Genomic DNA, 27,337 nt, shown 5'->3' with positions numbered 1-27,337 from the left:
TTAAAGGGGTTGTAAAGGTTTGTTTTTCATTTTCTAAATCGGTTCCTTTAAGCTAGTGCATTGTTGGTTCACTTACCCTTTCCTTTGATTTCCCTTCTAAATGTTTTTTTTCTTTGTCTGAATTTCTCACTTCCTGTTTCTCCTCAGTAAGCTTGCCACCATCATTCATGGGGGTTAGTCAGCCAGAACAGCTTACTGAGGAGTAGGGATGAGCTCCGGCGTGTTCGCACACTCCATGTGCAGAGCCCGCCAGGAAGCCGGCACGGCGCTGCGCTAATCACAGGCAGGGAGACATTGTCCCGATGCTCGGCTGCAGAGATCGGGAAATGTCTCACTGCCTGTGATTAGTGCAGCACCGTGCTGGCTTCCTGGCGGGCTCTGCACATGGAGTGTGTGAACACGCCGGAGCTCATCCCTGAGGAGAAACAGGAAGTGAGAAATTCAGACAAAGAAAAAAAACATTTAGAAGGGCAATCGAAGGATTTCTTTCACACCGAAACGTTTTTCAGGCCTAAATACCGTCTGAAAAAAATCCTGACCTGCAGTCTTCAGTGTGAAAGCCCGAAGGCTTTCACACTGAAGCGGCGCGCTAGCAGGACCGCTCCAAAAGTCCTGCTAGCCGCATGTTTGGAGCGGCGAAGGAGCAGGGTTTTTACCGCTCCTTTCCATTGAAAGCAATGGGAAACAGCGGTAATACCGCTGGCAATGCGCCTCTGCAAAGGCGCATTGCCGGTGGTATTAACCCTTTTTTGGCCGCTAGCAGGGGTTAAAACCGCACTGCTAGCGGCCGAATATCGCAGTAAAAACTACGGTATAGCGGCGCTATTTTTAGCGCCGCTATACCGTAGTTTTTACTGCGATATTCGGCCGCTAGCAGTGCGGTTTTAACTGCCAGCGCACCTCCTGTTCTTCTGTCTGTAACTCCACACAGTAATGCAAGGCTTTCTCCCTGGTGTGGAGTGTCGTGCCCGCCCCCTCCCTTGGACTACTGGAGAGTCAGGACGGTCTCTACGTTGCACATAGAGAAAGGAGCTGTGTGTTAGTGGGCGTCCTGACTCTCCTGTAGTCAAAGGGAGGGGGCGAGCACGACACTCCACACCAGGGAGAAAGCCTCGCATTACTGTGTGGAGTTACAGACAGAAGAACAGGAAGTGAGGATTTCTCAGAAGAAATAAGGACATTTAAAAGGAAAATGGAAGGATGAGGTAAGTGAAGGAGGACTGCACTAAGGTAAAGGAAGCGATTTAGGGGAAAAAAAATTTAACCTTTACAACCCCTTTAATAAGGAATACTTTGTTAACCATAATGTATTAAAATGGATCTGCGCAGGAAATAATATTTAAATTGACAACACAGCCACTTTTATTTACCTTTTTCATTGTGAATAAAATACAGAATGAAGTGAGGAAATGGTTCCCTCTAGTGGCAATATTTATGTATTGAAAGCCAGCAGTAGGTAAAAAAAGACCAATATGATTTTATTACTCTTCTGATAAGATACATTCTCATTTGTTACTTTAAAACATAATTTAACATTAAAATACAATAAAAGTTGCATGTTAAAACGTTTTAGTCAAGAAAGCGGGAAAGGTCTTCCTTGATTTCTGCCTCATCCCAAGGCCCGTGGATGTTATCTTTGAACAGCTGTAGTCGGATGAGGATGTAGGGGCACAGGAATGTCACAGATCCAAGCAGCGAGAAGAAAAGCAGGGCTCCAACACTAGATATACTTAGCAGCCCTGTCACAGAAAACACAGCAAAGAGAAATGTGACGCACGTGTAAGTCCGCGGAGTGTAAGCTCTTAGCTTCCTCTGCAGGCTTGGCCAAAGGGCAAAAATCTGGATGGCAAAAGTCACCATAGTAAATGCATGCAGTGAGCGAGGAAGGCGCGAGGCCAAACAAACGGAAGCAAAAATGGCCATATTAATGGACAATGTGTTAGAGACCACTGCTGCATTGGCTCCATAATCGAAGAAGACGAGATGTCCTATGAGCATGAGCACAGACATGGCATAGATGGTATCTGTGCTGATGGACTCGGTCAATGTTTTCAGCACTGGAGAGAAACCATAAGTGAAAGCTACAAACACCAAGGAACTCTTCAGATCATACCAGCGAGTCCGTCCATTGTCCTTCCGCCCAGCTCCTTTGTCCACTGCATCAAATATGAGATAGCCAAGGAGTGTGAAGGCCAACCCAACCCCACATAGCTTCTGAGGGGACAACAAGTCCTGGTCCATATACCACCAAATCACTGAAAAAGAACAGACACTACATAGCTGGTGGATTACAACCACAGATTCAAACACCACAGCCCAGTAGCTGTAGCGTCGGACATAGATATTCTTCCTTAGCTCTTCCAGGAAACTTTTATCAACGTAATTGTCGGGGAATGGCTGTCTTTCATAGAGGACCTTCTTCCAAGGAGGGTGGCCATCCACCGGATCTGGTGAAGAAGAGCTCCGTCTCCATGTTACATCTGTATAGGCACCAGACTTAGAGCTATGCCGAACTGGGCTCATATCTTCCTACTTCCGTGTACAACTAGGTTCCAAATGGAAATCCAAATGTCATTGCCTGTAAAAAAAGAACACAATAAAATGTAAAAAAAAAAGTTATGGTTGTGAAAAAGAAATTTTTTGAAAATAAAAAATTATATTGAAAATACTTGTAGATTTAGGTAACTTTTTATCCATTTGCTATTAGTTGTTTCCGGTATATGAATCTACCCAGACAATTATTCAAGGCCAACTCATTTTTAAAGCTATGGATAAAGAGGGAGAGAGAGTTATGTCGCATACACACGACCGTTTTTAATGTCCTAGAAAAAACGACGTTTTTCCTTGACGCGATTCTTGTCAAGCCTGCCTTGCATACACACGATTGTGAAAAACGACGGCATACAAATTGTCATACAAATATATATTTGAAATCAAATCTTTATTATTTTTTGTCATTAACATGGTGTGGGTGGATTTCTGCCAGTCACAGGCTGTGTCACGCCCCTCCAGCCTGTCTTAGAATCAGAGGGAGGTGAAGCCATCATTAATCTACATGTAATTTCCCACCCCTATTGTGTTTAGCTGGTCAAGGGGCATGGAGGAGGAGGGAGGGAGTGAGCTGTCATTTACCACTGTTTATACACACACACACACACACACACACACACACACACACACACACGTGTGACTCTAGTAACATGGGCTGCTCAGATGTGATAGGGAGGAAATGCTCAGAACAGAAACCCACGCAAACTGAGTATGTGCAGAGCTACCAACACTGCTCTGGAAAATCAACAATTTTTTTGCAGAATGCGGAAAACAAATTCCATAGTGAGTATAAACAGCATGTAATAAAGCGTTTGATAGCTTTTTATCATTTGGGTTTAGTGACACTTTAAAATGACAAGCCAGAGAGAATGTATTTAACCCTTTTATCTTCCTTCTAGGTGTCAGTACTAAACATTGACAGTGTACCCAAACCAGATGGGTTTTATCCACACACAAGATGCAGCACAGTGCCCATCACTGTACAGTACAAGAGGCGGTGAGTCCATTCAGCACAATGCTTCTTATAAAAAAAAAAAAAAACTGGAATGTGCAGTAATTCACAAAAAAAAAAAAAGAAAAAAAACACAAAAGCACATCTTTTAGGTTTTATTCACACCACACAGTGCATTAGACCCCTTTCACACTGAGTGGCTTTGCAGGCGCTATATCGCTAAAAATAGCACCTGCAAAGTGCCCTGAAAGAGCGGCTTCATTCACTCCAGTGGGCTTTCCCACTGGAGCGGTGCGCTGGCAGAGTGTCAGAAAAAGTCCTGCCAGCAGCTTCTTTGGAGTGCATTAGGAGCGGTGAACTCAGCGCTCATAAAGCGCCCCTGCCCTCTGAAATCAATGGGCAGTGCCGCCGAACCACCAGAAAAGCGCTACTGTAGCAGCGCCTTGCCAGCAGTTTTAACCCTTTTTCAGCTGCTTGCTGGGGTTAAAAGCGTCCCGCTAGTGGCCGAAAAGTGCCACAAAAAGATGGTAAAGCTTTTAGTGTAAAAGCAGCCTTAAACAGCACAGAAAAAATACATATTACCACTTAAAGGACCGGCTCACGTATATATACGTCACCACTTTAAGAATCCGGCCCTCCAGGCCATTTAATGTGGCTATCGCACCTCTCCTGAGCTCCAGCCCTCCTCTGGTCTTACTACAGACCCTTACACTTTCTGCTTTCAAGCAATGCATTCAGCCTTCTTCCCAGCAGCTGCATAAAGAAAGGGGGGTGCACTGTGATGTAAGAGAGAGTGGGGGACTCAACTTCTGATGGTGGGGTGGCTCTTGACATCTAATGTAAGGGGAGGAGATGCGCTGGACATCTTATCTTACAGGTACAAGCGGCCCTTTTGAGGACAATCATAATGCTCATGCGGCCCACAATGAAATTGAGTTGGACACCCCTGCTCTAGGGTGTTAGAAAAAAAAAAATATATATATATAATGTTTGGAGGTTATAAGTAATTTTCGAGCAAAAAAAAACTGTTTTAAACTTGTAAACACTGAGTCTGAAAAACAGGCTCGGTCCTTTAGTGGTTAATGTGCATTGACATGCATTTTTAATGTGTTGCACTAAATTTTACTGGGCCAACATTCTCACTCTTTTTATTAATTTTTATTGTTGAGCCCACTGCAGTGACCCAAGTTTCCATGCATTTCTGTGCATTGTGTTATGTAACACTGCAGACATACACCTCTATATTGTGAGCAAGGCAGATAGAAAACTATTATTTTCTATGTATCCCTGTGCTGACCCTCTGTTGATCAGTGCAGATAAATGAACATGGTGTGACTGAGCCTCACTGTTCAGACTGCACTAAACAACCACTATCCCAAGATAACTGTATTCTGATAACTGCGTGCAGTAATGATAGTATTCAGTATATTGATTATACTTTCTATTTCCCATAACTTTATTTATATTGATCTTCATGTTTACCTGCAGACAACACTGTCCTGCTAAAGTGACAATGACAGTGGCGGGAACAAACTATAACAATTTGATCCTGATCACGTGATACCATGATAATCAAACACAGTGATCACATGGATTTGTTTACAAGAAAACATCCGCTGGCTCTAGCTGTCACTGCGTCCTGTACAGAGAGAGGCACGGTGATAGCTGCCACGGTGAAATACAGTGAATTAAAAATAAAAAAGTAATTTTAAAAGAAACCTTTTTCTTTTATCCTGCAGTTTGCTTGTAAATGCACAGCTCTGAGCTCCGATTGATCTTTTACTATTATGAATGAACAGGCAATGCTACAGAGCTGTGTCATACATGGCATTGGCCCCCGATATCTCCGACTTTTCAATTTATAAACTGTAAACACCATTCAGTGCTGGGTGTTGTGTAATCTATATGACGGTGATCTGGCGATATGGTTCCGGCTATTGAGATGGTTCCTGTAAGGACTGCGCAGGCGCAATCCTTGCCGACGGAAATCACCGAACCTCCAGGGCGACGTGGAATTTGAGGTAAGGGGCCAGTCGGCCTCCTGGCTCTTTTTTTAACATCCTCCAATCCACGGGGATGTTAAGAAATGAGCCTGGATGCCGGCCGAGGTTCGGAGATTTCCGTCGGCAAGGATTGCGCCTGCGCAGTCCTTACAGGAACCATCTCGATAGGGGAACCATACCGACAAGTCACCGGGGATGTGAATGTTCAAAAGCAACTGCAGAGGCGCAAAGCTGTCCGATTTATTACTATCATGAACAAACAAGCAGCGCAGTTGGGGCTGTGTGATGGAGCTGCCGGTGCGGAGCCTGTGTACTAGATGGAAGCTCTATCGCACAGACTTGATTGTTTATTCATAAGAGTAAAAGAAAAGTCAGCCTAGAGAGGGCAAGGGCAAAAAGTGTAGCTGCCGACTTTTAATAAAACACACACTCACCTGTTCCTCGCTTCTTTCCCTCGCCTCTCCGTGGTGCCGGTGTCCCGTCGAGAAATGCTCCCTATTGAAAAATGCCCAGCCAGAACTGCTCATGCGCAGAACGGACCCTCCGGACAGCCGAGTTTACATGTAGGAGAGGGGTGGATACTTACATGAAGGGGGCAGATTTTTAAATGATGGGCAGTGCTGGGGCAGAATTTTTATTGATGGCCACACAAATCTACTAAAGATATCTTTATCTAATATAGAAAAAGGCGCCCTTCAATTGACTAAAGATGCCCCACAAGCATTCAAAATTAATAGCAGATAAAGATTTCTTTTGCAGATTTCTTTGGCCATCGATAAAAATTCCACCCCCCAGCACTGCCCATCATTGAAAAATCCAACCCCTTCGAGTAAAATATCTGCCCCTCACCTATATGAATGTGCCTTGGCCACACAAGATCGTAAACTCAGCTGTTCTGCGGCTCCGTGCGGCACATGCACACTTCCACCCGGGCACCATTCGATAGCCTGGCACTTTGACAGAACACTGGCATTGCAAGTGTGGGCACCCGGCTGTGACAGCTTGCAGGTTCACAGCCGGGTGCACACTGCGTGTGCGCCAGTCACGCAGAGCTTCCCTATTGGTAGGGCAATCTGCAAGGAGGGAGAGGGGGAAAAAAAACTTCCGCTCGAGCAATCTAGGCAGCCCGAGCGGAAGTGGGAGCAGGTACCAGTCAAAACTAGGTACCCACTCCTACCCCAAAAATGACATGCCGTATGTGGCATATATGGGGGGGGAGGGAGTGCTTAAAGCGGAACTTCCCCTTTAGGGTGGAACTCCGCTTTAAGAGCAAGGGGCCTAAAAATTTAGAAAGGCCACTCTAAAGGAATTCCCTTTCTTGCCAATATATACAGGATATTGTACATGCCAAAACTGTACACTATTATATACATACATTGCTTTATATCATAACTTGATGGATTTAATCAAATATATAATTGCAGCTTTTTTTACATTGACACTAATACTAAATGTAACGTTGACAATAATAATGATGTGCTTACATATCGGAAGCGCTCCAAGATTACGCCGGCCACTCCAAGACTTGGCTCACAGTGATCAGCTCTCGGGAAACCTGCAATCCAACTCCCAGCATGAGCTCAGATTCTTAGTGACGTGTCCATTCAACCACAGCCAAGTAGAGCAGGTATGCGGGCGAGATGATATCCCCCTCTACACGTAATCCTAACGCTACTACATTAAAATGTGATCTACTAGGGGAAATCAGTGGCACTTTAACTGATGTTACCAATGCTCACCAATGTGCCGTTTTGATACCTTTTATTTAAAAGTTGACTTTTAACCAATTTTTGCACTTTCCCCTCCATACACTTTTTTTTCTACATACAGTATATACCTTCTTTTCTGATACTTTCAATACTTGGGCTGGCTGTATTTAGTTTGGATAGGTAGCTGGAAGGTCCTCTTTTAAAGTGTATGTCTGGGTAAGATTAAAAACAAAAACGTATTCAATCCATTTCTGAAACACATTTATACACATGCACATTTCCATATGTTCTATCTCTGCACTGCAAGTACAAAAAATGCCAGCTGATCCTGGCAGAAATCCAGTGAGATCCTAACAGTGCACTCTGCATCACTAAATCCCAAGCCCTGCGCAGTTATTCTCTGTAAACTACAAAGCATCTCCTCTTTATGTTATGTCGATGAGAAGAGAGGGAGGTGTTATGCAATTCAGTAAAAGAGAATTGGGCAGTGGCGACAACACTGCTTGGAATTTCAGTGCAGCAGAAAAACTGCTTTCAGCTCTAACAGGAAGTTAGGAGCATGATAAGGATAGAACCTGGGGAAATGTGAAGGTATTGCAGAGATGTACTGAATAGGTTATTTATTTTGTTTTGAAGTATACCGTATTTATTGGTGTATAACACGCACCTTAATTTTAAGAGGGAAGTTTCAGGGGAAAAAAAACATTTTTTAAATAAATAACTTTAAAGAAAAATAAGGGTCAGTGCCATCGAAGTAGCCTTATCAGTGCCCATCTGCGGCCTCAATGCAGCCTGATCAATGCCCATCTGCAGCCTCAATGCAGCCTGATCAATGCCCATCTGCAGCCTCAATGCAGCCTGATCAATGCCCATCTGCAGCCTCAATGCAGCCTGATCAATGCCCATCTGCAGCCTGATCAATGCCCATCTGCAGCCTGATCAATGCCCATCTGCAGCCTGATCAATGCCCATCTGCAGCCTGATCAATGCCCATCTGCAGCCTGATCAATGCCCATCTGCAGCCTGATCAATGCCCATCTGCAGCCCCACTATCTCTCATCAATGCAGCCTGATCAGTGCCGGAAGTCAAAGCCATCATCTCCTGTTTAGTCGACTCTCACAATCACAGAGTCCCAATTCCGCCACCGGCATTGGACCAGCTCTTATGATAAACACAACACTGGTCCAATTCTGATGGTGGAGGTGGGGATGTGTGTGACTGCTGAGTGAAAGCCGAGTAAACAGGAGGTAACATATCGTGTATAACACGCACCCATGATTTGCCCCCTATTTTCAGGGGGAAAATACGGTACTTTAAATCTTAGCCCTGGTTCACACCGGTGCGATTTGTCATGCGATTTGATGGTTCAAAGTCGCATGACAAGTTGGGATGTAAATATACAACAGAGGCATTAGCAGTTAGATCTTAGTAGGTTATAAATATCTAGAGAGGGTGGGATCTGTTAGCTCAGGGCATAAGCATATTTTGTTTTCAAGTGCATCTTTCCTTTGCAGGGCATGCTAGCTAGGGAAAAACTTTGTTGATCTCCATCCCCTTGGTGGTTAATTGAGTCCGGGTCACACCATTTGCATCGATCAGGCCATGTATGGACAGTTTCTATATAAACTGCAATACACAACATGCATCCTAAATAATATGATTCACAAGGAAGATTTACAGAACCAGCCGACACCTTCTAAGTATGTGATACATTTCGTAGATCTGGTGCCTAACAATAATTATAGGATAAGACCTCTAATGAACCTGCCCTTTGAATGTGTTTATCTTTCACATACATGTACAGGTCTGCCAAAGTCAGTATTGCTTTGTCAATGCAATGCACATAACTGGCCAGCAGGTGGAGACAGTGTATCTGTGCTTACACAAAATCATGCACACATTGATTTAGCAGGTACTGTATATTGGAACTTTGTTATGTCTTTCATTAAAACCATTTGTACTTTGCAGGAATATGTAATAAGAACTGAGCAGTCTGAAGACCCCAGAGATGTGATGCATCGCCAGCAGGGGCGTCTGCTGAAAGCTCGGTAGGTTTACTACGCATTACGTATTGCAGTTTAGTCATATAAAAAATTGCTAAAGACACACAAACCAATTTCTGATGATAGAAACGGCTATAATATTAGATTCTGGATTCAGTAAACAGTTGGAGTAATAAAGTGACCTGAAAGTCATTTTTAAACAACTCAAAAACTAAAAATACCCCATACCTACAAATGGAGATCGGTGACGCAGGGTGATCAGTATGACAGTGTTGCCTACATACTATGGGGTAGGTTGATTTACTAATGGGAAATAGACTGTGCACTTTGCAAAGTGCAGTTTCTCCAGAGCTTAGTAAATGAGGTAAAGCTTCACTTTACAAAAGAATACCCAATCACATGTGAGGAAAAAAAAAATGCATTTTTGCTTGCATATGATTGGATGATTTATGATTTATTAAGCTATGGAGCAAATGCACATTGCAGAGTGCACAGACTATTGGCCTTTAGTAAATCCACCCCAATGAAACAGATCTTTGGTTTACCTACCTTTTCAGGACTCATACACAAGCTTATTTTAGTTCAGGTAAGAAAGCACATAAATCAAAGTAAGCAAAAATATGCATTAAAGGGTTGTAAACCCTCCTGTTTTTTTAGTATGCATTAAGGTAAAAAAAAGGTTGACAGTCACCGTCCCCCCAACCCTCGCCCCCTTCCTTCCACCGTTTTACTTACCTGAGCCCTGGAATGGAATGTCCCACGGCAAGGATGCGCCGCCTCTCTGCCCGGGGTTCTCGATTTTTGATTGGATAGATTGATAGCAGCGTAGCCATTGGCTCCCGCTGCTGTCAAACAAATACAATGACACGGGCGCTGGTGGGCGGGGACGAGTCCTGCATTCAGCGGCTATGGATGCCAAATGCTGGACACAGGAGTGCACCTGCAAGGTAACCCCCCAGGAGAGCGCTTCTCCTAGGGGGTTATCTGATGTGGGGAGGAGCCGTGAGAGCTGCTGGGGGACCCCAAAAGACAGTGTTCAGGAGCCACTCGGTGCAAAACGAACTGCACAGTGGAGGTAAGTATGACATGTTTGTTATTTTTTTTTTATTATTTGAACCTTTGGTATCACTTTAAGGACAAAGCAATAGCACATAAGTTGTGAATAGGTGTAGGAGCAATGGCTTATGGTGCTGGACTTCTTCCTTCTTTTAGATCCATTCTTTGATGCAACCACAAAACGCCTATCCCCGTGTTTCTGGAGCAGTGGGAGAGTGGTGGTGATAATGTTTAATATGTAAATGACCGTTCCTCTGTCCCTCTGTAAACTACTGCCCCACACAGGTTCTGATTTGACAGTTGAAATTACAGTACTCAGCCCTTCCATTACAGGGGTAGAGTTCCGATTTGGACAGCTGCTATTTTGTTACTTTGTTGGATTTGGTTCAGAAACACACTGGAGGTCAACTGCCATTGAGTGAGCCTAAGCTTCTGGTGTGTTGCTGTACCTTTAAGAAGCACGAGTCTTCCTCCAAGCTATGGCCTCTCAAATGTGTGCAACAAAAACCCCCGTTTTACCCAATATGGTTAAACAGATCATTCCTTTTGTGTTGAGGGACCTTGTATATGGGTCTGCAATTGTCCATAACAATGCAATCTGAAAAAGGAATAGAACTGCTAGTTCTCAGAAAGATAGTAGATTGACCTATTTCAGCACAGTAACAATTCCCAAAAGCCTAAGGCCCCTCTCACATGGAGTGGACTTCATTCTGATCAGCAGGGGATCTGTCCGCTGATCAGAGCAGAGCGGGCAGGTGACAGGTGTCTGCTCAGTTTATACAGAATGGAGCCCGTTTTGCTATATGGGCATCCAGGTGTAAATGGACTTCGCTGTTCATTTACACCTGACTGCCCTCCATTCTGATCCGCCTAGACAGAAAAGGATGGATCCCCTTCCGTTTTTCTTTTTGCAGATGGGATCAGAGGTAAGTGGGTGTATACAGACACAAGTCCGTTTAGACCTGCTGGGAGAATAGACCATTCAATCAGGTCCACCTGAAAAACTGACAGGCGGACCTTATCAGGACGGCCGTGTGAAATGGGCCGTGACAGTGCTTCTAAAGGTTGAAGTTTTTTTTTACCTTTATGCATTCTATGCAAGAAATCTTCAGTATGCAGCTCCCCCAACACCTACCCGAGCCCATTCGCGATCCAGTGATGTGCACAAGAGAAGTTGTTCTCCTGGGTCTCTGCCTCCTCATTGGCTAAGAGACAGCAGCCTCCTGCTGTCAGTCACAGCCAGTGAAGAGGGAGTGGGGAAGGGGCCTTATGGACACACAGAGCGAGGCTCGGGAGCTAGCATGCATGAGTACCCCACTTGCAAGCCGCTTGCGATGGGGGGTACTCGTAGAAGAGGAGGAGCACCAGCACCAGCAGAGGACCTTAAAGCGGAGTTCCAACCACAATTAGCATTTTTTAAATATATGTCCTTTCATCCTGCGTTTTTATAATATAAATCTGGTCACTTTCTATTTTACAATCTGCCGCCGATCCGCATAGATATTCAAAAAAGATAGTTTATAAAACTATGTCTACACCGTTGTCATTTTGCTTGTGGGCATTGTGAAGCCTACAGGCATTTACTTCCTGGAAGTCTTGGATAGGGAGTGATAATTGGACAGCGCACTGCATCCTGGGAAATGATGACACACATTTCCCAGGAGCATTAGAGGGAGATGATGTCAGAATCCTAGGTGCTTTCAAAGGCAGATTTCGTGGGACCGCATAGCAACAGGCATTTCCAGATGAGTAAAAACATTTTTATTTAATTTTTTATTTTTTAGTCGTAAGCTACAGTTTAAAGCAAAATAGTTTTTTTGATGGAACCTCCACTTTAAAGGGGTTGTAAACCCTTGTGTTTTTTCACCTATGCATCCTATGCATTAAATGGACGGCCGCTCTTTGCAGTCCTATGGAGCGTTGGATGTCAGCGGAGACATGTCCGCTGACATCCAACCCGATCAGCCAAAATCAGACGGATTGGAAATACGTCCCCATACGTCCATGGCGGATTGGATCGGGCGGGATCTGATGAAAACGGACATGCTGTCCGTTTTTATCGGGTCTCTCCATAGGAGACAGCACTGCTGCACAAGCCCCTCCCCCTCAGTGAGCAGAGAGGGACTTGTCATCCGCCGGCTCAGCAGAGATCAGTGGAGAGATCTCCCGCTGAGCCGGCGGACTCAGTAGCGATAGAGTGCGCCTTTTGTGGAAAAGGGCTTACAATCACTTTAAAAGAGGAGGATCAAAGCTGCTCTGTACAAAACTATTGCCAAGAGCAGGTATAATCATTTTTTAAGTTAACTTTAATATCACTTTAATCTACAGACTGTTGTCATCAAAAAGCTGGATGTAACTTAGTAGCTCACATACAGCCTAGGCTTAAGCCGTATGCAGCTTGAATTTTACCCAATTTCTGCTGAATCAGCCAAAATATGAGCTGCATGTGACCTTGTCAGCACCACCTGGCTCGACAAAAGTCAATTTAAAAATCGTGTGAGCGGAGTGGAAAATTAATAGCCGGACAGTGGCCCAGATTCAAAGAGCAATTGCGCCTGCGTAACCATAGTTACGCAGCACAATTGCTTACTTGCCCCGGCGTAACGACTTCTCCTGATTCAGAGAGCTCGTTACGCCGACTGCAGCCTAAGATATGCGTGGCATAAGGCTCTTATGCCCTCATATCTTAGGCTGCATTCTTACGCAGGCCGCTAGGTGGCGTTCCCGTTGTGGTCAGCGTATAGTATGCAAATTGCATACTAACGCCGATTCACAACGTTACGCGAGCCCTGCGTACGCAGTTTATGTCGTTTGCGTATGTCGGGTTTCGCGTAAGGCTGCACATGCTAGAAGCAGGGGCAGCCAATGCTAAGGATACCCGTCGTTCCCGCGTCGCGAGGTTTACATTTTACGTTGTTTGCGTAAGTGAATCGTGAATGGCGCTGGACGCCATTCACGTTCACTTTGAAGCAAATGACGTCCTTGCGACGTCATTTGCTGCAATGTACGTCGGGAAAGTTTCCCGACTGAGCATGCGCCCTACGCTCGGCACGGGAATGCGCCTAATTTAAATTATTCCCGCCCCCTACGGGATCATTTAAATTGCGCGTGCTTACGCCGGGCATTTTGCCGGATCGCCCACGCAATTTACAGAGCTACTGCTCCGTGAATCTAGGGTAGCGCAGAAAATTTGCAGGGGGCGCAGGGCAAAAACGGTGCCCTGCGCCTACGTAAAAAATGCGCAAATGTTACTGAATCTACCCCAGTGACTATAACTTATCAGATGCAGTCACTGTTTGGGTACTCAGCCAGCTGTTTTAATACAATAGTTATAAGTCGCACATATATGAATTTAAAGGGGATGATTCTTTTCTGTACCTGCTGTATATGAATGGTTATTATTGGGAAAACATGGGGTACGACTTGTGATGTCCAAAGTCGCATGACAATTCGCAGAAGTGTGAATGAGTTGTAAACCAACCCCGGTGTTGCATTTCTGTATTTTCAGTGTACTGTTGCTGTAAGGGTATGGCTAGATTGATTGATGGATATACATTGTCAGTACTTTCCAACCCGATACAGGAAAATAAACTCTACCTAATGGAAAAGCACACAGATGATTACAGTGAGCATGACAGGCACATGAGTGGAAGCAAATATACTCAATCATTGCCACGTTGTTTATTTCTATAACCTACAACAGCAGCAAAGCTAATGTGGGGAGAATCAATTGCAAAGCATTTCCCATCTACACAAATTCAGTTTTACTGTCTTACATATTTGCCATTTGCAACTTGTGTTACACAAATTCAAAAAGTAATAGAGCAGCTGACCAATAGGTTTACTCAATAAAGAAATACAGAGCCAAGAAACTTCTCATTAACTTATTTCAATACAACTACAGTAAAACCTTGGTTTGCGATCATAATTCATTCCAGAAAATGCTTGTAATCCAAAGCGGTTGTATATCAAAGCATTTTTTTTACAGGGTATAAAAGAGAAGAGAGGCACCTCTAGGTGTAGCAATACGTTGCTAAATGTTGTACCTTCATTAACCACTTCATCCCCTGACCATTTTGCTGGTCAATGACCGGGCCACTTTTTGCGATTCGGCACTGTGTCGCTTTAACTGACAATTGCGCGGTCCTGCAACGTGGCTCCCAAACAAAATTGGCGTCCTTTTTTTCCCACAAATAGAGCTTTCTTTTGGTGGTATTTGATCACCTCTGCGGTTTTAAATGTTTTGCGCTAGAAACAAAAATAGAGCGACAATTTTGAAAAAAAATGAATATTTTTTACTTTTTGCTATAATAAATATCCCCCAAAAATATATAAAAAAACTTTTTTTTTCCTCAGTTTAGGCCGATACGTATTCTTCTACATATTTTTCATAAAAAAAAAAAAATCGCAATAAGCGTTTATTGATTGGTTTGCGTAAAAGTTATATTGTCTACAAAATAGGGGATAGTTTTATGGCATTTTTATAATTTTTTTTTTTTTTTACTAGTAATGGCGGCGATCAGCGATTTTTATAAGTACTGCGACCTTATGGCGGACACTTCTGACACATTTTTGGGACCATTGGCATTTTTATAGCGATCGGTGCTATAAAAGTGCTTTGATTACTGTAAAAATGCCACTGGCAGTAAAGGGGTTAACACTAGGTGGCGAGGAAGGGGTTAATTATGTTCCCTGGGTGTGTTCTTACTGAAGGGGGGGTGGGACTGACTAGAGGAAATGACTGATCTTCTGTTCATACATTGTATGAACAGACAAACAGTCATTTCTCCCCCTGACAGGACCGGGAGCTGTGTGTTTACACACACAGCTCCCGGTTCTCGCTCTGTAACGAGCGGGTGCCCGGTGGTGATCGCGCCCGCCGGGCATGCGCATCGGATGGTAAGAATGCGAAATTACGTATACCTACGTGATTTTGCGCAGCCGAGCCAACTAGTGGTTAAATGTAACCATATTGCTACACTTAGAGGCGCCTCTCTTTTTTATACTCAGTTGTGACATGACACTACTCTTATATCAAGACATTGCTTGTATATGAAGGCAAAATTTGTTAAAACATTTTGCTTGTCTTGCAAAACGCTCTCAAACCAAGGTTTTACTGTAACTTCAGCCCCAGTCTAACCCTTCTTCCCCATCTAATGCTGTAATGTGAGATCAGTGACAGAGGACTTCTAATTGAAGGGTACAGGCACTAGACTTCATTAATATGATTATAAGCTCTATATATATATATATATATATATATATATATATATATATATATATAAGAAAACTTTTAATAAGCACACTTACCTGTCCAGGTTGCCCGCAATGTTTTTATTAATTTTTTGAGCTTTTTTGGCTATTTTTTTTTTAGGGTGGACCTCCATTTTAAACAAAAAAATGCTGAGGGTTTAATACTACTTAAATATTTTGCCTCCTACTAAAGAAGACTGACAAATTGGAATAAATTAAATCTACTGTACAAAAGAGTTTGACAGTCCACTTGTGTATTGGAAGTTATGCAAATGTTTATGAAATGACAGCACAGTCAAGTTCTAATCCAGTTTTCTCTGTTGTAAAGGATGAAGCCTCTATGGCCAGTTCATATCGGTGGTCCGACTGCAGCAGCATGTCAGGGTATGGTACCTGGTAAGACTTCCGCAATGCAAAATCCATGCAACTGTAATTTATGTTTAAAAAGTCGGAGAAAAATTCCCTTTCTTGATTTTTACCTGAAAGGTAGGCCTATAAGGTTTTCCTATAGGTACATTAAAGCGGAGGTTCGGTGTTTAAAAAAAAAAAATCAGCCGCTACAAACACTGTAGCCGCTGACTTTTAATAAGGACACTTACCTGTCCAGGGTGCCCGCGATGTCGGCAGCCAAAGCTGAGCAATCGCTCAAGTCTCGGCTGCCCCGCCGCCATCCTCGGTAAGGGAATCAGGAAGTGAAGCGTTGTGGCTTCATTTTCCGGTTCCCTATTGCGCATGTGCGAGTCGCGTAGCGCTATGTGAATGGGCGGATGTCTCCTGGGACACACACAAGGTCCCAGAAGGCACCGCTCCCCATTTCCCAGGAGGCAGCAGAAGGAAGAGAAGAAAGAAGACCACCGCAGACAAGAAAGTGGCAGATTAGGATGAACTGCCTAGTAACAGCCACTCCTGGTAAGTATATATATTTGTTTTCTAATTTTTTGTAGCCTTTTTGGCTATTTTTTTTTTTTTAGGGTGGACCTCCACTTTAAATATCTCCCAAACATGTGTGTTTAGGAGATATTTACTTTAGAAGTGGCCAGTGAAATCACTGGGGCATGCACACTGGGCTTTGGATGGACCGTTCTGTCCATTCAGAACACTTTTCTGTGGCCGTGACTCATCATGGCTCCACCATTCATACGGCTGAAGCCCACAAACCCAGAAGGAAGGCCCGGGTGAAGATGGAAGTACCTACAGCTGTGACAGTGCGCCGCTGGAGGGCTTTGTTTTCAGGTAAGTTTGTCATAATGTGCTAGTATGCGTTGCATGCTAGCATATTATGACTTATGCCCCGTACACACAATCGGAATTTCCGATGGAATTTTTCATCGGAATTCCGTTCAAGCTGTCTTGTATACACACTGCCAGACCAAATTCCGACCGTCCAAAACGCGGTGATGTAAAACACTACGACGAGCCGAGAAAAATAAAGTTCAATGCTTCCGATCATGCGTTGACTTGATTCTCAGCATGCCTGGGTTTTTTCTCCGTCGGAGTTGCACACAGACAATAGGAACATCAAAAAAAAAAAAAAAACTTGTTCTATTTCTAAACACCGACGGAAATAAGTCGGATGGGGCCCACACACGATCGGAATTTTTGAAGAAAAACTTTTTTCATCGGAAATTCCGATCGTGTGTACACTGCATTAAACTGCCCAGGGCCTATTTTTTTATGCTGCCGTTTACTACTGCTTTTAATAAATTTAAAAGACAATCTGTATTGCGCTAAAGTGTGAAAAAATCCTAAAACTCTTTGGGCCAGATTCACAGTGGAGATACGACAGCGTATCTCCTGATACGCCGTTGTATCCCTGTTTCTATCTATGCGACTGATTCATAGAATCAGTTACGCATAGATAGCCCTAAGATCCGACAGGTGTAATTGTTTTACACTGTCAGATCTTAGGATGCAATACCGCGGCCGCCGCTGGGGGGAGTTCGCGTCGTAAACCAGCGTCGGGTATGCAAATTAGGAGTTACGGCGATTCCCGACGGTTTTTCGCGTTCGCTACGTCGCCGCTAAAGTTAGTCGTTTTTTTTGGTGCCTTAACTTTACACAGCAATCGTATTGCTGTATAAAGTATGGCCGTCGTTCCCGCGTCGAAATTCAAAATTTAACGTCGTTTGCGTAAGCCGTCCGGGAATACAGAAGTAGGCTACGCGCGTCGCTGTTCGAAAAAAATTACGTCACTTCGCGCAAAGCACGGTGGGAGTTAGGAAATGGAGCATGCGCAGTAGGTCCGGCGCGGGCGCACGCCTAATTTAAGTGTCAGCCGCCCATTCGATTTGGCCCACCTTGCGCCGGACGTATTTACGATACACCGCCGCAAGTTTCCAGGTAAGTGCTTTGTGGATCGGGCACTAAAACTGAAAACTTGCGGCGGTGTAACGTAAACGGCTTACGTTACACCGGCGCTAATGTACCTGAATCTGGCCCTTTGTTCCTAAAAATGCTGAAATCTAAATAGAGGGCCAGATTCACGTAGCGCAGCGGATCTATAGATCCGCTCGATCTACGTGAATTAAGATCCGCTCCCGCAAGTTTAGGAGGCAAGTGGCTAATTCACAAACAACTTACCTCCAAACTTGCGACGGCGGATCCTAACTCCCCCGGCGGAATTCAAATTCCGCGGCTAGGGGAGTGTACTATTTAAATCAGGCGCGTTCCCGCGCCGATTTAAATGCGCAGGCGCCGTCCGGGGAATTTCCCGGCGTGCATTGCTCCCACTGACGTCACTAGGACGTCAGTGGTTGCGACGTGAGCGGGACTTGCGACGCGCGTGTTCGTGAATCGGCGTACGCAAACGATGTAGGAAAATTCAAATTCGACGCGGGAACGCCGGCTATACTTAACATTGGCTGCGCCTGATAAAAGAAGGGGTAAGTATACAACGGAAAACCGCTACGGAAACGACGTAAGAACACTGCGACGGGTCCGCGTACGTTCGTGAATTTGCGTATCTCGCTGATTTACATATTATTTATCGTAAATCAGCGGGAACGCCCCCGGCGCCATTTTTAAATTGAAAAAAAGATCCGACAGTGTAACACATTGTAACACTGTCAGATCTTAGCCCTATCTATGCGTAACTGATTCTATGAATCAGGCGCATATAGATAGGACCAGTTTACGTCAGAGATACGATGGTGTATCTGTAGATACACCGTCGTATCTCTTTGTGAATCTGGCCCCTAATCTTCAGTAACAAATACACAACAATGTCAATACTAATGAATATAGATAGCCGTGATCACAAACAATTGAGTATAAAAGCTGTGCTTGCAATGTAAATTAGAGAGATAGTTCAAGTCTTTTCTTCCCATTTTAGAATGAAGACTCCCCATTGTCTCAGAGAAAGACAAGTAGGTGTGTTCTAGATGTTGAAGATCGGCTGCGCCTATATTGTCCTCAGGGGGTAGTGGGTGAGGTTCATTAGTGGGAATTTCAGTAAACAATTTTGATCAGTTAGAATAATCTTGGAACAAAAAACAACACTATGTACAGTATATATTTACATAAGAGTAACAGCGTGTAATTGTGTCGTTTGTAGAAAGGATGCAAGGGAACCCAACCCGGCCAGGTCTAATGAGACTTCAACATGAGCTATTTGGGAAGACAACTCCTCACCTCCATAAGCCTTCAGATTCGATTCATTACACTTCCCTCGCCTCTCTGACTGGGCCAAGAGCCAAGTAAAGACTTGTCACAAAAATGCTATCAGTCTGGATCCGGTTCATTGAAATGGGAGGAATTATTCCCCGCGGTAGTGAGACGACGAGGCTGTGCACAACCAACAGCGGCAGTCTGATGGACATAAATCAAGATCTGGATCTGGGGAACTACATGAACCGAAATGAAAGAAAAGGGCGCGCATTAAAAAGTCTTTTTTATTCCATTAGTAATTCAACACAAAAGGGAGGCACGTCATTACGGCCTGTTGAAAAGAAACAAAGTTCAGCACTAAAAATAAAATCTATCACTATGTGGCCATAAAAATGATGAAAAAGAAGGAGGAATGTAGTTTAGGATAACATTTCTAAGAGCTTAACTGCACCTACATTTCCTTTATCTTTGGTCTGACACCAACCTGCTAATGTCTAAAGCCGGGTACACACCATCAGATTATCGGACACACTGGCCCAGATTCAATAAGATTTGCGCGATATTTGCGTGGGGGCAGGGCAACGATTTTGCCCTGCGCCCACGCAAATATTTTGCGCTGCCCTCGATTCACGGAGCAGTAGCTCCGTGACTTGCGAGGGCGCGCCAGCAAATTTGCCCGGCGTAAGCGTGCGCAAGTTAAATGATCCCGCCGGGGGCGGGAATCATTTAAATTAGGCGCGCTCCCGCGCCGAGCGTATAGCGCATGCTCCGTCGGGAAACTTTCCCAACGTGCATTGCGGCAAATGACGTCACTTGCTTCAAAGTGAACGTGAATGGTGTCCAGCGCCATTCACCAAGCACTTACGCAAACGACGTAACATTTGAACGTCGCGACGCGGGAGCGGCGGTATACTTTAGCACAGGCTGCCCCTGCTATTAGAAAGAGCAGCCTTGCGCTAAAGTAGCCGTACGGAAACTCCGTACCTGGCTTGCGCGGGGCCCGCGCAAGATTGTGAATCAGTGGTAGTATGCAATTTGCATACTACACGCTGATACACAATGGGAGCGCCCCCTAGCGGCCCCCGCAAGAATGCAGCCTAAAATCTGCGAGGCATAAGAGCCTTATGCCGCGCAGATTTTAGGCTGCAGCCGTTGTAACGAGGTTCCTGAATCAGGAGCACTCGTTACACCGGAGCAAGTAAGCAATTGCGCCGTGTAACTCATGGTTACACGGGCGCAATTGCTTCTTGAATCTGGGCCATTATCGGCAGTTTTTTGTTGCATGCTAGTCTCACGCCCAAGCGTGTCGAGATCCTGCGGGGTAAAATGACCGCACCAGCCAAGCAGACACTGGCTGGAAAAAGCGCCTAGAGGCGATTCAGTTCGCATGTGTAGCGCTATACAAGTCATTCATTCATTCATATCGAAAGCGAAGAGGTTACTCAACATACAAAAATTCTCGTACAACCAAATTCAACTTCAGAAGTGATGTAATGTGTTAAATTGTTTTGTATGTGTGTATGTGTTCTTTTGTTTCTGCGCATGCATAGTCTTGCTCTTATGACGAAAACTCTACTAATCAAACGTTGTTTTCACATACAACAAAAATGTTATAGCCCGCACATCCAGTTTTTGTCATCCGAAAATTCAGAAATCGACTGCCAAAAGCACCGTACTAACAGTCAGAAAATCGGCAGATCATTCATCGGACAAAATTGTACTTCTGGTATTCTGATCGTGTGTACGGGCCTTTAGTGACAGACTCTTCAGGTCCACATTGCTGCAAGATCACTTTAACTACTTCCCGACGGCCGTACGACTTTATACGGCCGCAGGGTGGTTGTAATTCTCTAACTCGCCGTGTTTTTACGGCCTCCGCTCCTCCTGACCACTGGGGGGCGCGCGTGCCCGCCGCATCACTGAGATGCCGATGCGCGTGCCTGGCGGCCGCGATGTCTGCCAGGCACCCACGATTGGCGGTTACAGAGACAAGGACGTGGATCTGTGTGTGTAAACACAGAGATCCACGTCCTGTCAGGGAGAGAGGGAAGCGATCTGTGTCCCTTGTACATAGGGACACAGATCGGTCACCTCCCCCAGTCAGTCCCCTTCCCCCACAGTTAGTAACACTAGGCAGGGTACACATTTAACCCCTCCCTCACCCTCTAGTGTTAACCCCTTCAATGCCAGTCACATTTATACAGTAATTAGTGCATATTTATAGCACAGATCGCAGTATAAATGTGAATGGTGCCAAAAATGTGTCAAAAGTGTCCGATGTGTCCGCCATAATGTCGCAGTCCCAATAAAAAATCGCAGATCGCCGCCATTATTAGTAAAAAAATATATAAATAATAATAATAATTATGTCCCCTATTTTGTAGGCGCTATAACTTTTGCGCAAACCAGTCGCTTATTGTGATTTTTTTTTGTTTTTACTAAAAATATGTAGAATACGTATCGGCCTAGACTGAGGAAAAAAAATGAGCTATTTATTATAGCAACAAGTAAAAAATATTATTTTTTTCAAAATTGTCGCTCTATTTTTGTTTATAGCGCAAAAAATAAAAATTGCAGAGGTGATCAAATACCACCAAAAGAAAGCTCTATTTGTGGGGAAAAAAGGACGTCTATTTTGTTTGGGAGCCACGTCGCACGACCGCGCAATTGTCAGTTAAAGCGGCTCAGTGCCGAATCGCAAAAAGTCCTCTGGGCAGGAAGGGGGTTTAAGTGCCCAGTAAAAAAGTGGTTAAGGCTCCTTTCACACTGGGGCCTGGCACAGTGTCGGCGGTAAAGCGCCGCTATTTTTTTGGCGCTTTACCGTAATTTTGCGTCGCTAGTCGGCCGCTGGCGGGGTGCTTTTATCCCCCACTAGCGGCCGAGAAAGGGTTAAAACCACCGCTGCAGAGGTGCTTTGCTGGCAGTATAGCCACGGTACCCCATTGATTTCAATGGGCAGGAGTGGTGGAGAAGCGTTACACACACCGCTCTTTCACCGTTTCAAAGATGCAGCTAGCAGGACTTTTTTTTTTTACCGTCCTGCTAGCGCACCGCTCCAGTGTGAAAGCCCTTGGGTCTTTCACACTGGAGAGACAGCAGCGGCTGTTTCAGGTCGCTTTGCAGGTGCTATTTTTAAAGTTATAGCGCCTGCAAAGTGACCCAGTGAAAGGGGTCTTATCGGCGGTGGGAGAGGGGCAGGAGAGGCGCGATCAGATCCTGTACCCTCTGTGGTATGGAGCCGAGTGAGAAGAAGATGGCCCCCACCCGCCTCCGTACCATTGCAGGTATGACATTGCTTCCGCCCATACACGCAGAAGAGAAGGAGCCTAGAGTCAAAGCAGGGTACCCCAGAAGAGGAGGTGTGGGCCACTCTGTGCAATTCTATTGCCCAGGCCAGGCAAGCATAACATGTTGAAATTTCTAAATTTCTTAAATTTCTAAATTTCTAAATGATTAAGCACACGTGAAGTGTGCAAAATGCGTCACCCCAGCATTCTGATTCCTGTAGTTTTTGGGATGTCCAAATAAAAGGATTTTGATCTACAGTGTTGTGCGGCCATTTCTTCTAATTTCATTGTGTGCGAAGGCGAGCCGAGCACCTACTGGATCATTAGGCTTCTTGGTCTCACCTGGAGTGGCGGGTGTTTCTCTTTCTAAGCATAACATGTTTGTTATATAAAAAAAAAAAAAAATAATACAATTTTAACATTAACAACCACTTTAAGTTTCACCCTAAAAGTTTTTTTTTTTGTTCAACCCAGCGTGTTGAAAGAAAAAAAACTGACAGCTCAGATCAGAGCTGATGTACCAACAATTGATGTTAGTACAGAGATCTCTTCTGCCGAGTTGTGTTCTGACAGGGGGGTGCCCCCTACCAGAACAGTCCGGTCAGCACTCTCAGCCATTGGTTGACAATGCAATAAGGAGCCAGTCTTCTGGCCTTTTTTGGCATTTGTATACACGGGCCGAATGTTGGCCAGTTTCTATTGAACCGGCCGATGTCGCCTGACAGTTGGCCCGTGTGTACTAGGCAATAGATAGACACAGATATTAGATCATGGTTGACCAATTGGGGCAGTTTGTCTGGATCCACAGAGGATCATTACACCTATGCCAGTCTTCAGACACACATGATCGAGATGAGAGCCCTTGCTGAATGTTTCCATCTGATCCATTACAAGATAAGCTGGTGCCTTGACTGCTCAATACATAGATAGTTATCTTGCTTGCTTTATGTTTGTGCCTAGCTGAAGTATAGCAGGTAAAAGACTGTTCAAACATTATAGAAGCACAACTCACACTTTGGCAAATGATACAAGTCCTGTAAGTGGATGCTATTGTGATAGGCGCAGTAGTGTGTACTATCTAGGCAAACACTTGCAAATCACTTTGGAATGTCAGCCTGTCGCAGGTATGATGTAAAGTATGAAAAAAGGCTGCTCTAAAGCCTGAAATCAATAGATCATTGCCTTTATACAATGTGTGTTAAAGTGTTAGTTGATCTTTACAGAAATAAAATGTAAAGGTGAACTAACAAAGCACAACCTCCCCCCCAGTCCCTACTGCATATTAGCCTGGGGATGCAGAGCTGTCTGTGCCCACACAGCTGGTCCAGCACTCCTGGGATTTGAAGTCCCCGTCCTTCTCCCTCTTCTTTGTGCAGAACAGACCAGATCGATTCTGACTGGTCAACGGCATCACAGTGAATCGCTCTGGTACGTCCTGGAAGCGCGGCATGGAAAAGAGGGAGAAGAGTGGGGATTTCACATCCCCGGACTGCTAAACCGGCTGTGTGGGCGCTGACAGCTCAGCATCCCTGGAGGTACGTACAGCTAGGATCGGGGGGTCTGTTAGTTCACCTTTGTATTTTCTTTTTCCTGTAGTGAACTAACCCTTTACAGCAAAACTCCAGAAAAAATTGTATTTTGTCTTAGGTTTAGGGACGGATAGCGCTAGGGTGCCCACGAGTCCCAGGTTGCCCTGCAATTGACATGTCTGTCCTGGGTACCGGGCACCTTCCTTTCCGGGACAACACAATGTCCCGGAATGAAATAGAGGACACAGCCACCCCCTACTAACTAATAACTACATTTCCAGAACTGATAGCTAGGGCCAGAGCTGCCTGGCATCTTGCAACCAGTGACAATGTACTCTCAGACAGTGAGACCAGGAGCGAGGCCTGCGCCTAGTCCAGCAATGCTGTCCCCACCCATCTCGGCATCTCCTCCTTCTCTGACACCCAGCGGCAAGCAGCAGGGACTGTTGTGATCTTCACTCTCCAGATGGTGACGCCACTATATTCCTTCTACGCACGTGGCTCATGCAGAGGGAGAAACCGTAGCACTGCGTCTGGTGGCAGGCTATGGGTGGCAAGCGGCACTGCATCTGGTGACAAGTGGCACATTCACCTGACAAATAACCTGACGCCATTTCCCCATCAACCCCCGAGACTACATTGCCCCCCGCCCCCCCCCCCATCTTTTTTTGGGGAAGGAGAGAGGGGGTGTGTCCCTGAATGGCAGTTTGGAAATGTGGTCACCCTAGATAGCGCCCGATTTAGGGTCCTTTCACACTAGCGGACCGTTCGTCCGCACATTACAAGTCCGTTAACGGACTTGTAATGAATCCCTATGGGAACGTGTCCGTTAGCGGATGGAGCAGGAGGCTAAGATCAACACAGATTCATGTGCTTACGTTTTCTTTTCAGACTTTTCATAAATACATCAACTAATTAAATGGAGTTTGTTTACGCCTGCATAAAGTTTAGCTTTAAAATCATTACTTCTCCTGAATGAATAAAAAAAAAACTATAGTTATTAGCCTCCATTAGCAGAGTCCTCAAAAGGTTCCTAATGCAGCCAGTCATAATGTGCCAGGTCACAAAACAATCTGGACAATGGTTTGAGCGATACACATTCTAAGCCCATCTCTATTCAGATGCCATAATTCCTACCCTAATGAAGTTACCTTCATAAAAGTTGGTCACGTGAATGCATGGGAAGATACCAAGCACTAACTTTAATCCTAAACCTATACTACAAGGTCCAGATAGCTAATGGGACACATTAGATCTCGTAAGGCCCCTTTCACACTTGTGCGACCTGAAAGACGCATGACTTTGCCACAATCTTTGACGCGACTTGAAGCAATGCCTGTGTAATCTTGAGGTCTATGTACCTCAAGTCGCATCAAAGTCAAACCAAAGTAGTGCAGGGACTACTTTAAAGTCGCTGCAACTTGAAGTTGCACAGATATGAACGGTACTCATTGGAAATCATGGGGTATGACTTGTCGCAGAATAAGTTTCACAAGTGAAAATGGGAGAGTATAGCCTCTTTTAGAATAATGGTATAAATGGTAAGATGTGCCAACATCCCATTTGATATGTAAACAGTGAGATCAAGTTACAAGGATACTGATGGTTGCTTGAGGCCAACGGTATCCAAACTCAAAATACAAGGGGAATAGGGGGCGGAGGAAAGGGGATTTTGGTTGGGACTTTCACGGCACTGATAAGACATCAGTGCCGTGAAAGTCCCAACCAAAATCCCCTTTGCTCCCCCCCCTATTCCCCTTGTATTTTGAGTTTGGATACCGTTGGCCTCAAGCAACCATCAGTATCCTTGTAACTTGATCTCACTGTTTACAAGTTTCACAAGTGTGAAAGGGGCCCAAGTGAGATCCATATCATGTTTGGTCTCTAACAAATCATGAAGTCCTTATGTTCAACAATATGTTTGTTTTCAGATTGTGAAACCTTATCAGATTCAAGTAAAGATCTATTTAGAATAACTGTCAGTAAGAGTGTTTCCGCTGAACATAATAAAATAATTTCTATCGCCCTTTGGCGCACCCCCGAGACCCTTTGATTGGGTTTAGTTAGATCTGCAATGTTCTCGTGAGGTCCAAGAAAGACCTGCTGCAGTTGAAGATCCGAAGCTCTTGCTCGCCATCACAACTATGAAGGAATGCCGAGAGTTAATTATGAGAGCCGATGACTGATATTTAAGATTTGATTTACTCCTCAAGTGAACCAAAGACCACATTTTTTTTTTTTTTACTTTTACTCCTGCATCTTTACTGTTGCTTATTTTTTGTTTTGTATAATTTTTTGAATATATTGGGAGTGTCCCTCTCCCTGTAGGCCATCTCTTGCGCATACACAGTTTAGGAATTGCTGCGAGTCATCAGAAGTCACAGCTGGTGCCCGAATTTTAGATGGCAGCATGGGATGCCAATGAGCTGTAAAGACTTTGGGCCAGATTCACATAGACTTACGATGGACGTATCAGTAGATACGCCGTCGTAAGTCCGAATCCCAGCCGTCGCAACTTTAAGCGTATGCTCAAACTGAGATACGCTTAAATGTTGCTAAGAGACGACCGGCGTAAGTCTCCTATGCCGTCGTATCTTAACTGCATATTTACGCTGGCCGCTAGGGGCATGTACGCTGATTTACGCCTAGAATATGCAAATCAGCTAGATACGCCGATTCACGAACGTACGCCCGGCCGTCGCAGTAAAGATATGCCGTTTACGTAAGGGGTTTTCAGGCGTAAAGTTATTCCACCAAATAAATGGCGCAGCCAATGTTAAGTATGGCCGTCGTTCCCGTGTTGAAATTTGAAAATTTTACATTGTTTGCGTAACTCGTCCGTGAATGGGGCTGGCCGTAATTTACGTTCACGTCGAAAGCATGACGATTTTCTGACGTCATTTGGAGCATGCGCACTGGGATAGGTCCACGGACTGCGCATGCGCCGTTCATTAAAAACATAAAATACGTGGGGTCAATAGTATTTTACATAGAACACGCCCCCTACCAGCCTATTTTGAATTAGGCGGGCTTACGCCGGCCCAGTTACACTGCGCCGCCGTAAGTTTCAGCGCAAGTTCTTTGTGAATACAGGACTTGCTGCTCAAACTTACGGCGGTGTAGTGCATCTGAGATACGCTACGCCCGCCTAATTCTACCTGAATCTAGCCCTTTGGGTTCTTGTATGACAGTGCTGGATGTCTTTGCCTGATAAGTATGTGATTTTTTTTAATCAACAGCTACAGTACTCATAGCTGATGACTTACTTTTTTTCAAAGCAGGTGAAATTCCTCTGTACCCTTTCTGGTGCTAGCCAAAACAAACTAAAAATGATTGGGTGGAGTTGCACTTTAAATTATTAAAGGACAATGACTCTCCGATAGTAAGG

At 44.7% G+C, this 27,337-nt stretch overlaps 1 protein-coding gene across 4 annotated transcripts in view; it reads right to left on the bottom strand.

The window, feature by feature from the left end:
* Positions 1 to 1,338: 1,338 nt before the first annotated feature.
* Positions 1,339 to 27,337, bottom strand: part of PIGC (phosphatidylinositol glycan anchor biosynthesis class C) — a 44,707-nt gene continuing 18,708 nt past the window's right edge. For 3 of the 4 annotated variants that reach the window (XM_040360122.1, XM_040360120.1, XM_040360123.1), the window contains exon 2: positions 1,339 to 2,578. In XM_040360122.1, the coding sequence (XP_040216056.1) occupies positions 1,570 to 2,523 (954 nt within the window). In that variant the 5' untranslated portion in view covers positions 2,524 to 2,578 and the 3' untranslated portion in view covers positions 1,339 to 1,569. Of the gene's footprint in view, positions 2,579 to 6,989; positions 7,246 to 27,337 lie in introns of those variants that run through there. The other variant, XM_040360121.1, reaches the window with a different exon arrangement.

Source organism: Rana temporaria, chromosome 7 (assembly GCF_905171775.1).
Source record: "Rana temporaria chromosome 7, aRanTem1.1, whole genome shotgun sequence".
Taxonomy (NCBI): domain Eukaryota; kingdom Metazoa; phylum Chordata; class Amphibia; order Anura; family Ranidae; genus Rana; species Rana temporaria.
This window is presented reverse-complemented; position numbering and strand designations above follow the sequence as displayed.